Consider the following 14308-nt stretch of genomic DNA (forward strand, 5'->3'; position numbering starts at 1 on the left):
TTATATAGACTGCCAACATTATTTCCTTAGCACTGCAAACAAAGTTGCCTAAATCTCCCCTTGTACACACTCCATACTGCCATGTCGCCATGGGAACTGTTCAGGGAGCGTGGGAAGGCAGCGGCCGGCCTCTGCGGCAGGCCACTCGGCCCGGGATAGGGGCTGCGAACATCGCGTCGTCCCTTCGGCCAGGGATAGGGTCGCCTGGAGACAGGACGTGCTGGGAGGGCCAGGAGCTACTGTGCACGCTCGCAGACTCCACTGTGCATGCACGCAACTGCCGGCACTCTTTTCGGCGCAGGGCTGTAGCTCCGCCCCCCCCCGCTGCTTCTGCTGTGCTGCGCCGCGTCCAAAGCAGGCCCGATCATGGTGGAGAATACAGAGGTAAATATTAGGCGCGCTTTTCATTCCAGAAAGTCGGCGGACCTCTCGGAGGTGTGCCGTTCTACGGGTCGGTTGAAACTTGGGCCTATGTCTTATAAAAATAAAGTATTTTCCAGATTTTTAAAAAAGTTTTTTTAATTATGGTTAAAAATAAACTTACCATAGTGGGGAGTGTTTTTAAGCAATAAACTATGTGTTTTTAATTTTATTTTACAATTCTGTGTGTGTTTTAAAACACTTGCGCCTGTAAAAGTAGGCTATGCTTCTGCTTTGTCAGGCGCAAGATTTTTGAGGACATTTGCCAACAAGATATGGTTAAATAGCCCAATCCTGCCTGTACAAATGTCCTCGCTCCCGATCTGACTACGATCTGTCAAGCTCAAGCTCCAGCTTGACAGATTGGAAAAGCCAGTTTTCAGCGCATGCGCATTGTGCGCTGAAAACCGGCTTTTCCGATGCCTTCCCAGGTCCGTAGAAACTTCGTACGGGCCCAGAACATCGGAAATTCTGCCCCATTGCATTACTTCGCCCCTAAGATAAATGTAATCATATGGGGAAAACGTATTTGATCTTCTCAATGTAGCTAAACAAAGTTTCCGAAAAGCAAACATACCTGAGATTTTGCCATCTCTCACCCCATGAGGATAAACCTGATCTTTATAACTTTGCCTCAGTGAACACAGGCAGTGAGTTCCAATACAATATTTCTTGAGAGGGAATACCTGAGTGCTGAGAGTTATATGGTGAATTTATAATGGGGAACAAAGAAATGGCAGACCAATTGAACAAATACTTTAGTTTTGTCTTCACGAAGGAAGACACAAATAACCTTCCGGAAGTACTAGGGGACCGAGGATCTAGTGAGAAGGAGGAACTGAAGGATACCCTTATTAGGCGGGAAATTGTGTTAGGGAAATTGATGGGATTGAAGGCCGATAAATTCCCAGGGACTTATTGTCTGCATCCCAGAGTACTTAAGGAGGTGGCCCTAGAAATAGTGGATGCATTGGCAATCATTTTCCAACAGTCTATTGACTCTGGATCAGTTCCTATGAACTGGAGGGTAGCTAATGTAACACCACTTTTTAAAAAGGGAGGGAGAGAGAAAGCGGGTAATTATAGATCGGTTAGCCGGACATCAGTGGTGGGGAAAATGTTGGAATCAATTATTAAGGATGAAATAGCAGCGCATTTGGAAAGCAGTGACAGGATCGGTCCAAGTCAGCATGGATTTATGAAGGGGAAATCATGCTTGACAAATCTTCTGGAATTTTTTGAGGATGTAACTAGTAGAGTGGACAAGGGAGAACCAGTGGATGTGGTGCGTTTGGACTTTCAAAAGGCTTTTGACAAGGTCCCACACAAGAGATTGGTGTGCAAAATCAAAGCACATGGTATTGGGGGTAATATACTGACGTGGATAGAGAACTGGTTGGCAGACAGGAAGCACAGAGTCGGGATAAACGGGTCCTTTTCAGAATGGCAGGCAGTGACTAGTGGAGTGCTGCAGGGCTCAGTGCTGGGACCCCAGCTATTTACAATATACATCAATGATTTAGATGAAGGAATTGAGCGTAATATCTCCAAGTTTGCAGATGACACTAAACTGGGTGGCGGTGTGAGCTGTGAGGGGGACGTTAAGAGGCTGCAGGGTGACTTAGGTTAGGTGGATAGGCAAATGCATGGCAGATGCAGTATAATGTGGATAAATGTGAGGTTATCCACTTTGGGGGCAAAAATGCAAACACAGAATATTATCTGAACGGTGGCAGATTAAGAAAAGGGAAGGTGCAATGGTTCATCAGTCATTGAAAGTTGGCATATAGGTACAGCAGGTGGTAAAGAAGGCAAATGGTATATTGACCTTCATAGCTAGGGGATTTGAGTATAGGAGCAGGGAGGTATTACTGCAGTTGTACAGGGCCTTGGTGAGGTTTCACCTGGAACATTGTGTTCAGTTTTGGTCTCCTAATCTGAGGAAGGGTGTTCTTGCTATTGAGGGAGTGCAGCGAAGGTTCACCAGACTGATTCCCGGGATGGCTGGACTGACATATGAGGAGGGACTGGATCAACTGGGCCTTTATACTTTGGAGTTTAGAAGGACGAGAGGGGATCTCATAGAAACATACAAGATTCTAACAGGGCAGGACAGGTTAGATGCGGGTAGATTGTTCCCGATGTTGGGGAAGTCCAGAACCAGGGGACAGTCTTAGGATAAGGGGTAGGTCATTTAGGACTGAGATGAGGAGAAACTTCTTCATTCAGAGAGTTGTTAACCTGTGGAATTCCCTGCCGAAGAGAGTTGTTGATGCCAGTTCATTGGATATATTCAAGAGGGAGTTAGATATGGCCCTTCCAGCTAAGGGGATCAAGGGCAATGGAGAGAAAGCAGGAAAGGGGTACTGAGAGAATGGTCAGCCATGATCTTATCGAATGGTGGTGAAGGCTCGAAGGGTCGAATAGCCTACTCCTGCATCTATTTTCTATGTTTCTATGTTTGCCCAATGCTGTTGTCTAATGCCTGGAATACACTCTACACTCTCACTGATGACTATCGCACCGGCAAATGATTCTAAATGAAACTGTAAGCCTTCAAATAAATTCGGCAAAAAAAACCACCCTGCACCACAATTGACCATTATTCCATGTATGTAAAATAGCAATCTGTGGGTAGTTAAATGACCTAACAGCACAGAATAAACTAAATATTTTCTTGTAGGACAATGTTTGTGCTAGATTGGAATCTGATTTTTTTTAAGCAAAGCCTCCTACATCTCCTTCCTACATTTCTCGACTGAATCCATTCCAAAAATTGGAAACAATGCAAGAAGTTTGGTTGACATTAACTGTGGAGAAAGCAACCAATTTAACGTATCTTAAGTATCATTCAGTATGTTGTAACAGGAGTTACTTTGCAAGTATCTTATTCAGGTCATCAAATATTAATTCACCTTCTGTTAGAAAAGGTATAGAAATGGTTACTTCAACTACAAAGAAGAATGCAACTTAAGTATTATTATCTTGTTTCGGAATTAAACTCTCCAAAAAAATGCATTTACAATCAACAAAATGTTGGAAATACACAACAGATTTGTCAGCACCTGTAAAAAGACAAAATAGGCCCTTTGTCATATGCTGATTAACCTGCTGTGCCTGGTCAGCAGTTTCTGCTTTTGCTTTCTTCTTCTTAGGCGGTTCCTCATCTCGAGGATGACTTGCTTCCACACCAAAAAGGGATGAGTTCACAGGTGTTGCAATGACGTATCTAACATTCCAGGTCTCGAACTGCATGCTGAAGTGTGGATTTTTTAATGTGTGGTGGCTGTTGCACACCAGCCACACTGCAGTTTTTACAGATTTTTCTTGTTATTCAGAATTAACATAAGGACAGTAAATTTAAAGCCCATTTAATTAGTCTTGTTAAAAAAAGATCAGTATAAAATGATGCCATTATAGTGAAAAGAAAAACACTAACATTTTCACATTATAATCCTAAGAAACTTTTGATTAAAGGCTAAACTGTGGCGTTGTCTGGAGAGGAGTCAAACATCTGTGTGCAGTAAATGAATACTTCATTGTGGATACACTTTTCAGGTCACAGAAATATATGCAACCAACATTTTGGGATAAAAATATGCAGAAAATCTCAAGTCAGCATTCTAAGAAAAAACAATGTCCAGTGCTATAAAACAGTTTTAAACTAACTTTTTTTGACACTGCTAAATCAATATAAAAATTATCATTTTCTTTTGCTATTATCTGCAGCTCCAGCATTTCAAGTTGTGTGTGTGTGTGTGTGTGTGTGTGTGTGTGTGTTCATTCGTTCTAGAATGAGCCTCACCTTTACCAGGTGATGTTTTCCTCATGGAGGCAGTCTGATCTTCAGAGAGGGCTAAGCGTCTCAGTACATCAGCCAAGGCTGCTTTCAGCACTGTAATCTCATCCTCCTGCTGTTGGACCCTTAACTCAAGGGATGAAAGCCGATCTTGGACATCAGATGTGCTTGCACCAGAGATGCTATCATCTAAAAAAAAAGAGAAAAATTATTTTGTAGATTGAGTTTAAGAAAGTGGTTTTCTTTGAGCTAAAAATCTTATGAAAATTTACTAAAATGAACTGCATAAAAATAGTTCAAAAATGAATGTCCACTAAGTAATGAAGGAAGGTTAAGAAAGTTGGACTTATTAGAAAACAGGCTTCCAGATGAGCCAACTGAAGTTCTGAAAAATATAAAATTCATTGATCCAGATAGACAAACTGAAAGAGTTTCAAAACTTGGAGCTATAATTTTTAAAAAAGAGACTGTGGTCAGATTATTTCTCAGAAAGGGTTTTAGACATATGGAATAAGTTACCAAGGGATGTCATGGAAGGAAATAGTGCAAGTTATTTCAAAGACAAAAAGATGCACTTCTGGATAGAGTATTATATGGATAGGTGAACTTATCAATAAAAGAACATTTGTTGAGCCAAATATATTTCCTTGTTCTCATGAAACAGTAAGAAACTTTTAAATTTTTCCATTCCCCTCCTACAAAAGAGGTAAACAAAAATGATAAAGTGCTTTACATTTGCATTTATATACAGCCTTTGACAACCTCAGATTGTCAGAGAATCACCTACAATGTCTTCTCTTCCCACTCCATTAACTCTGGTGTTCCCCAAGGATCTATCCTTCTCCCCCTCCCTGCCCCCCCCATTTTTCATCTACATGCAACACCATCCAAAAACACATCAGGTTTCACATGTACGCTGATGACCCCAGCTGTACCTCACCACTACCTCTCTCGACCCCTCCACTGTCTCCAATTTGCCACATTGCTTGTCTGACATCCAGTACTGAATGAGCAGAAATGTTCTCCAAGTTAATATTGGGAAGGCCAAAGTTACTACCAACTCCATTTCCTGGACACTAATTCCATCTCTCTCCCTGATCCCTACTGTCTGAGGCTGAACCACACTGTTTACAACCTTGGCATTCTATTTGGCCCCGAGATGAGCTTTCACCCACTTATCCGCTCCATCACCGAGACCGCCGACTTCCAACTCCATAACATCGCCCATCTCTGCCCCTGCCTCAGCTCATCTGCTAGTGAAACCCTCATCCATGTCTTTGTTACCTCTAGACTTGACTATTTCAATGCTTCCCAACCGACCTCCACCCTCCATAAATTTGAACTCATCTTAAACTCTGCTGCCCATATCCTAACTTGCACCAAGTCCAATTCACCCATCACCCCTGGGCTCACAGACCTACACTGGTTCCCAGTCCGGCAAAGAGTTTAAAAACATTCTCATCCTTGTTTAAAAACACTTTTATCCTGGTTTTTAAATTCCTCCATTGCCTTGCCCCTCCCCATCTCTGTAACCTCCTCCAGTCTTATAACCCTCTGAGATTTCTACATTCCTCCAATTCTGGCCTCTTGTGCATACCTGATTTTATCACTCCAGCATTGGCAGCCTTGCATTCAGTTACCTGGGCCCTAAGCTTTGGAATTCTCTCCCCAAGACCCTCGCCTCTCTACCACTTTTTCCTCCCTTAAGATGCTCCTTATAATCTATCTCTTTGACCAAGCTTTTGTTCGCCTGTCCTAATATCTCTTTGTGGCTCGATATCAAGTTTTGTTTGATAACGCTCCTGTAAAGCGCCTTGGATGTTTCACTACATTAAAGGCACTAAATGGTTTTATAAATGGCACTTGCACTTTCAGGGTATTATGTATTTGAACCCTTGGATCACCCTCCATCCACACATTCAGTGGCTTTCCATTGAGTGTGTACTTTCATCCCTTGTTTTTTCTTCCAAAATGCATTAACTTATCCATATTGCATCTGCCAATTGTCTGCCCATTCTCCTAGCCTTACTCTGTCTTCAAGTCTTTTATACCCCATCTCACTGTTTGCCAAAGCTCATACTTTCATGTCGCCAGCAAATACCCAAAGTCCAAATAATCTAAATAGATCGAGAACATTGTGGGCACAGAATTAATCCTTATCTCCATCTAAACCATGTCTATCTATCAACCAACTTTCTATTCATGCTGCTACATTTCTTGTATCATATGCCTGAATTTGTCCACCAAGCCTCTTGAGGCATCTTATTGAACACCTTCTGAAAGTCCATCTCGACATCTACTGAATTCCCTTCATCTATCCAGTCACTTCTTCAGAAAAAAACTTTACACTTTCTATTTCTATATTTCTCATGATTATCTTTAGTTTTGTTTGCTCTATATCATGTGCCCATATTAAATTTCAGTTTAGATTTAATCTCCCAATTTACCCACAGAAGTGGATTCTTGGATAGATGTCTTCTCAACAAATAGAAATATACTTATTTTGTACTCTAACATTCTCATATTTGAAGATTTTCCACTGTTGATCTGTCAGTCGGTTTGCTAACTTTTCTGCCCAGTTAATTTGTGCTCGATCCGTTTCATTTAACATAAATATTCCTTTTCAGTCCAGCACCCTTTAACTCTTCATTATCTTATTCTGTTTTGACACTGAACTTAACTATATTGTAATCATTATTTCTCAATTGTTCTCCGACTGTCACTTCAATTATTTGCCTCACTATATTTCCTGGAACTAAAGGCATGTTTCTTTTCTTTCCAGACTAGAATTATGCTGATATAGGAAGCAGTTATTATTGTCAAATAATCAGGTTTCCTCCTGATAATTAATGTTATTATTTTACACTGAACTGAAGTCACCTTTTCTGAATATGGATCACCATATTAAACAGTTTGCAATCTGCTGCAGGTACTTCTGCAGTGTCTGGTGACTCCCTCATGCTAGTCAATGCATCACAAATTTCCTCCCTAGTGTCGCTCAGCATTCTGGGATAAATACCAACTATTCCCATGGATTTATTTATTTTGAGCCCTTTTAACCTGTCCAGAACTTCTATTCCATTAACTTTAAATTCACTAATCTTGACTGTTTATTCAGGGAAGTGCATGTTGCTCATGCCTTTCTTGGTGAATACTTGAAAAAAGTAATTATTTAGAGTATTTACTATTCTGTGCAGGTCTCAATTTTGAGCCCATTTCTATATTTTATGGTTCTAACCCTTCGCTGACGAATTCACTTTGGGATATGTCCAGCACTAAAAAAGGGTCAAGTTTATACCGAGTTACATCATTTAGTTAAACATGGTCAACTGAATGTAAAGTGTCAGCCCCCCTCCCCCAATCCAAGAAGGATTCCAATAACTGAAACATGAGAGACCAAGTAGTTCTAAACTACTATATTAAACAGTGATCACATGGATGTAGAAATTTAATTTGTGTAATCTGATATAGTACCTTGGTGGGTGTGCACATGCCCAATGTTTCGTACAATACATTTTTTTAAGCACATATTTCTGAACATGGTACTGTACTGTATGCACTTTTATCAGGTTTTCAACACCATGTCTCAGAAAGTAAATAAGAGCAGGCTCTGTTCAAGGCAGTTTACTGCATGGAATTAAATACCCACATTCCTCCTCCAAGCAGTTAATTCAAAACACTTGAACCCAGACTAAGATTCCTGTAAACAGACATTTCTACACAAAGCAGAAATGCAATACACCCTCCTAGAGTCCAAGTAAAATTATCCACTTCCAACCACCTATTAAAATGCATTTTATAGCAAACTGACCTCGTGAAAATACTGGAATTAAACCATGGACCACTGTTGCAATGAGCTGAGTGCCAAGACAGATTTTTATTTAAAAAACAGCTATTTTACTCTGTTATTTCATTACATCAGCAGCAATACTAATTTTGTGCTCATTTCATTCTGAATAGTTTTTAGTTAGAATGGTAAAACATGATGAGAAATTTAAGATGGAAAGCCTAGACAATTTAGAGTGTATTAAGACAAAGGCCCAATAGATGAATGTCATCTAACATTCCAAAGATTAAAATGTGTACTGTATTGTACTCTACCCCTCTTAAGTTTCATCCTAGTTACATAAACATCAATTTCTAGACAAACAATTTAGAGAGCTAAACCACCATATTGAGGCACACATTACAGGTCACCACAAAAGGCCTGTACAAAAAAAGCATCTTTGTTGCTGCACATTCACAGAGCATCTTTCAAAATATTAATTTTTGTGACGTTTTAGTTTCTATGCTGACAGCAAGAAATCAATAATAACCCTCCATATTTTACATTTAATTCCTATGCCAGTAATTTTAAAAGAAAATATTATACTTGCATTCAAATCCCTCCATCCTTCTGTATCTCTGTAATCTTTTCTAACCCTACAAGAACTCCTCCAACTCTGGCATTACAAACCCCCCACTCACTTCACCCCACCATGCTTTCAGCTTTATAGGGCATAAACTCTGGAATTCCCTCCCTAAACCTCTCCACCTCTCCACCGCCTCCTTTAAAGGCGCTTGTTAAAACCTACCTCTTTAACCAAACTTTTAGGTCACTCATCCTAATATCTCTTTCTTTGGATCGGTATAAATTGTTGTCTGATTATGCTCCTGTGAAGCACTTTGGCACCTTTTCCTATGTTAAAGACCCAGATAAATACAAGTTATTGTTGTTGATAATTCACTTGTCAGCAAGCTATCCAACAGAAAGAGGGAACTGATGTTAGGATGCAGTTCTTCACAGAAAAAGTGATCAATACATGGAATGCACTCCTCGACCAGTGGAAGTGAAAAACTTGGAATAATTTAAGGACCAATTGGATGCTGCAATGGAGGACTTTAGGGTAATTCGGTAAGGACAAAGTGGAGCAGGCTCGAGGGGCCGTATGGCCTACCCCTGCTCCTATTTATGTTCTAAACTAAGACGGGCCTAATGGCCTTCCTCATCAAGGGCAGCTGACACATGGGAACACCACCAACTCCAAGTCACACACCATTCTTCATTGTCACTGGGTCAAAATCCTAGAACTCACTCCCTGACAGCACTGAGAGAGTAGTTTCACCACAAGGACTGCAGCGGTTCAAGAAGGTGGCTCACCACCTTGGCAAGGGCAATAAATGCTGGCCTTGCCAGCAGTGCCCACATCCCAAGAATGAATAAAAAATAAACCATAATTGTCTTGTAACTTCACAGCTAAGCCCATTCTTGTTCTCAGCTATGGATACATTTTTCACATAGGTCATTGGATAGCAATCAGGAGTGAGAATCTTGGCTCCCTAACTTGAGCCACTGGTACGCCACTGCTACACCTGCTAACTCAACACTGACAGGTGACTAAACGCTAGACGCTATTGATTGACTTGGACAGTAAATAGCACATTTTGTTTAGACTTTTACACTAACACTCAAATAATTTTACTGTTAAAAACATTTCAGCAGATTAATTATAGAACAGTAAACAGTTATCATATTGAAAAATCAATAGGAACAAATCTTGCACATTGCAATTGTGTAAACCAATGATGAGTGTGTACTTCACTATGTGAACACATTAACTAATTCTGCAAGAGAATATTGGATGGGGACGATACTTTGAGAAAAAAAATACACAGAATACCAAAAAGACAAGAAACACAGTAATACAAGTTAAGTTATATGCATCATTCTCAAGAGTGCAATCTGTGTCTCAAGGTTCCCAGACAGTATTCAGCAGAAAAGGACTAAACTGCTGTAACAAAATGCCTTAACTACGGATTTGAGAGAGATTAATATCTCTCTCTTTCTCACTCACACACACCAGCTAATCTCCTGTTGCATTGCTCACAGGAGTGCAGTTACAAAGTTCCTATTAAGAGCCAGGGAACAGCCGCAAAAGAGAGTGGAACACAGTATCAAAGAGAGGGAGTGTATTGGTCTGCACAAACTTTCCTAAAGGCAAATCTAATTGATAACTTTTGTTTATTCATAATCGAAGATGAGTTATCAAGTTTACTTATTTAACAATTTTCTTCAATCCTTTCACTCTTGCTGGGGTACAGCTTCATGGATGTGGTACTGCTGGGTGGTGCGCACCCAAGTGATGATTATTCATGTGCATTTAGACTGGGTATTAGCAGAGGGCAGCACAACAGGGCTAAAGCTTGACCTGAGCTGATACAAATATCCCACGTTATACATTCTGTCCCTATTTTGTATAATACTTTAATTTTATACAATCATTTATAGTTAAATAGCAAAACTTAGAGCAATTTGGGAAGCAATTTTCTACTATGGCTTGATCTTTGTCTGAGTGTCTATAGATTCTTGTGTTATTGTGCTAGAATAATCTATCTACATTAGCCAGAGATGTCTCCATCCATACTTTCTGGATGTTTATGTGTCCCTAATTTTTCTGACGTGTTCCCTGTAGCTTTTCTGTTTGTGGCTTGACCTTTGTCTGTTGATTTGTCTGTCTTTCACTACAATTTCTTATTGTGTTTGTCTTCTGAATGCCTTTTCATATGCAGTCATCTCTTTTTCTCCTTGGGTGTATCTATCTCTCTAGCCACGTCTTCCCAATCTCCATCTCAGTCCCTAAATCTTTGTCTCTTTGTCTTCAATCAGTCTCTCTATTTCCAAATCTCTCTCTTTCTACTTCAAATTTCGATTTCAACTTTTACTGACCCAATTACTGTTTTTCTGTTCTCCCAGTATTTGTTTGTGTACCTACATCCACCCAACAGTCACCCAATCTCTGCATCTTTTTTCCCCTCATCTCTTTCTGTCTGTAATCTCAATATCAGTCAATCTCTGTCCCTTAATGCCGGCTATAACCTCAATATGTTTGTCTTTTTATGTCCCTATTGTGTCTTTTCTGCCAAAAATTACAGTGTGGGTAAGTTGATTATAATTTGAGAGAAGTAATGGCAGGAACCAAAAGCCCGACAATAGACTGCGGATTAGACAATCATTGGCCTGCATATTGCAAGAAATGTGCGATTAACATACAGCAACAATTAGATAGGAAGTCACAGATTACAAAACAGTCTATTGGGTCAGTACAGTGAGTGTCATAGAATCATAGAATGGTTACAGCACAGAAGGAGGCCATTTGGCCCGGTGAGCCCATGCCAGTTCTCTGCAAGTGCACTTCAGCTAGTCCCATTCCCGTGCCCTTTCCCCGTAGCACTGCAATTGTTTTTTCTTCGGGTACTTAATCCAATTTTCCCTTTTGAAAGACACGATTGAATCGGCCTCCACCCTCTCAGGCAGTACATTCCAGTTCCTAACCACTCGCTGCATAACAATGTTTACCCTCTTGTCGCCTTTGGTACTTTTGCCAATTACCTTAAATCTGTGTCCTCTGAGTCTTCACCCTTCCACCAATGGGAATAGTTTCTCTCTATCTACTCTGTCTAAACACATCATGATTTTGAATGCCTCTATCAAATCACCTCTCAACCTTCTCTGCTCCAAGGAGAACAAACCCAGCTTCTCGAGTCTATCCATGTAACTGAAGTCTCTCATTCCTGGAACCATTCTTGTAAATCCTTTCTGCACCCACTGTAAGGTCTTCACATCCTTCCTAAAGTGTGGTGCCCAGAATAGGACACAATACTCCAGTTGAGTCCGAACCGGTGGTTTATAAAGGATCATCATAATTTCCTTGCTTTTGTACTCTATGCTTCTATTTATGAAGCCCACGATCCCGTATGCTTTAACTGCTTTCTCAACCTGCCCTGCCACCTTCAACAATTTGTGCACATATACCCACCAGGTCTCTCTGTTCATGCACCCTCTTCTGCGTTAAATTTCATCTGCCACATGTCCGCCCATTTCACCAGCCGATGTAGGTCTTCTTGAAGTCTATCACTATACTTCCAAGTTTTGTGTCATCTGCAAATTTTGAAATTGTGCCCTGCCAAGTCCAAGTCATTAATATACATCAAAAAAAGCAGTGGTCTGAGTACCGACACCTAGGGAACACTACTGTATACTTTCCTCCAGTCTGAAAAACAACCATTTCTGTTTCCTGCCACGTACCAATTTCATATCCATGCTGCCACTGTCCCTTTTATTCCATGGGCTTCAACTCTGCTGCCAAGCCTATTATGTGGCACTTTGTGATAACATTAATTGAGCTCCACTGTATATAATGAGCCTCGCCACATTATTCTATCAGTACCATCATCATCGGCAGTCTCTCGGAATTGAGGAGGACTTGCTTCCACTCCAAAATTGAGTTCTTTGATGGCTGAACAGTCCGATACAAGAGCCACAAACCCTGTTACAGGTGGGACAACATTCGTCGAGGGAAGGGGAAGGTGGGGCTGGTTTGCCGCACGCTCCTTCCGCTGCCTGCGCTTGACCTTTACACGCTCTTTGCATTGAGATTCGAAGAGCTCAACGCCCTCCCGGATGCACTTTCTCCACCTTGGGCGGTCTTCGGCCAGGGTCTCCCAGGTGTCAATGGTGATGTCGCACTTTACCAGGGAGGCTTTAAGGGTGTCCTTATAACCCGCCCTCCTGTATGGATCTGAGGCATGGACGATGTATAGAAGGCACCTCAAGTCGCTGGAGATATATCACAGATGTCTCCGCAAGATCCTGCAAATCCCCTGGGAGGACAGTGTCCTCGTCCAGGCTAACATCACCAGTATTAAAGCACTGACCACACTCGATCAGCTTCGCTGGGCAGACCACATAATTCGCATGCAGATACGAGACTCCCTAAGCAAATGCTTTATGCGGAGCTCCTTCATGGTAAACGAGCCAAAGGTGGGCAGCGGAAACGTTATCAGTATCATCTTCCGGTGCAATATATTAAAATGTTGGAACAACTTACCATTTTTGATAACACATAGTTAACAGAGTAATTAACAAATAGGGTTTTCAAATTAAGATGGATTTTGGGGCCAGATTAAATTAAAATGCGATTTGAAGAACTTCAATAAGGAGTACTGAAATACTAAAATTGATAAGTATGAACACAATTTTGTTTAAAAGCTTAAAATTGAGGTTATTACAGGTATTTCAATGTGACAAAATAATTTAACTTCACTTCCTCAACAGTCTCGAAACATACATAGTTCATGCATACTAAAAGGATGCCAGTGCTTGGAAAAGACCAATAAAACAATGAAAACGCTGCATAAATTGGCCTTGAACAACAATTAACTATATCTCTCTGGCCTGAGCAATTTAGCTGCCAAAATATATTTTTAAATCCCAATGTTTAAAAAAAGTGGAGTGGCTTTGAATGTAGGAAAATGGCATTTTGTATGCAGGCAGATAGTAATCAATAATTATGGGGAAAGGTGCTGTCACGGCCACACGTTATACTGTACACAGCCAGTAATTTATTGTCCTACAAGACAAAAGAGGAGTTATCTTTCCATACTTACCGATAATTGTTGGATTATTGGTCAAAATTCATAAATCGAAGTAAATGGAACATTGTTTCATAGAGCTGCCCTGAGTTAACGCATTGTACATATTACAGGTTACAGTCAAAATATGAGCTTAGTTGTGTTGGCTGAAAAGGAACAGATCAGATTCGCTGAAGTCAGAAAAAGTTACATGGGGCCCAAATTTGGCCAGTACAAATTTCTGGCGCACTCACCAGAGGTGCGCCGCTTTTATAGAACTCCAAGAGCGCCAAAAATCTTCGGGTCGAGTTTGGCCGCTCCCCAGCCTCTCCTCGATGGTGGCGCAGTGTGGCAACTGGATTCGGGAGCGGAGCCAGGTCCTGGCGCTGAAAACAGTGCTGGGACCTCTGCACATGTGCGCTAGAGTGTGCGTGCATGCGCAGTAGCTCATCGGCCCCAGAATCTGTGAGTGTGCGCTACAAGCTGTGAGAGAGGGGCCGAAGCGTGCCGCCCCTATCCCTGGCCGAATGGACCCCCTCATCAGCGGCCCGCTGCCTTCCCGGGCCGTGTTTTGCTAGGACTTCTATTTTTTTTAACTTGTTATTGATTGATTGATTGATTGAGTGATTGATTGATTGCTTTGGTCTTGGTGCTTTAGGTGCTGGTTTTCTTCTATTTTTTATTTGTTAATTAATTGCT

At 41.1% G+C, this 14308-nt stretch overlaps 1 protein-coding gene across 6 annotated transcripts in view; it reads right to left on the reverse strand.

Annotated features, from left to right (window-relative positions):
• Positions 1 to 14308, reverse strand: part of LOC139273066 (echinoderm microtubule-associated protein-like 4) — a 417356-nt gene that overhangs the window by 185773 nt on the left and 217275 nt on the right. For all 6 annotated transcript variants that reach the window (XM_070889382.1, XM_070889383.1, XM_070889380.1 and 3 more), the window contains one exon: positions 4226 to 4408. In XM_070889382.1, the coding sequence (XP_070745483.1) occupies positions 4226 to 4408 (183 nt within the window). The remainder of the gene's footprint in view (positions 1 to 4225; positions 4409 to 14308) is intronic.

The sequence above is a fragment of the Pristiophorus japonicus genome, chromosome 9, assembly GCF_044704955.1.
Source record: "Pristiophorus japonicus isolate sPriJap1 chromosome 9, sPriJap1.hap1, whole genome shotgun sequence".
NCBI classification, from domain to species: domain Eukaryota; kingdom Metazoa; phylum Chordata; class Chondrichthyes; family Pristiophoridae; genus Pristiophorus; species Pristiophorus japonicus.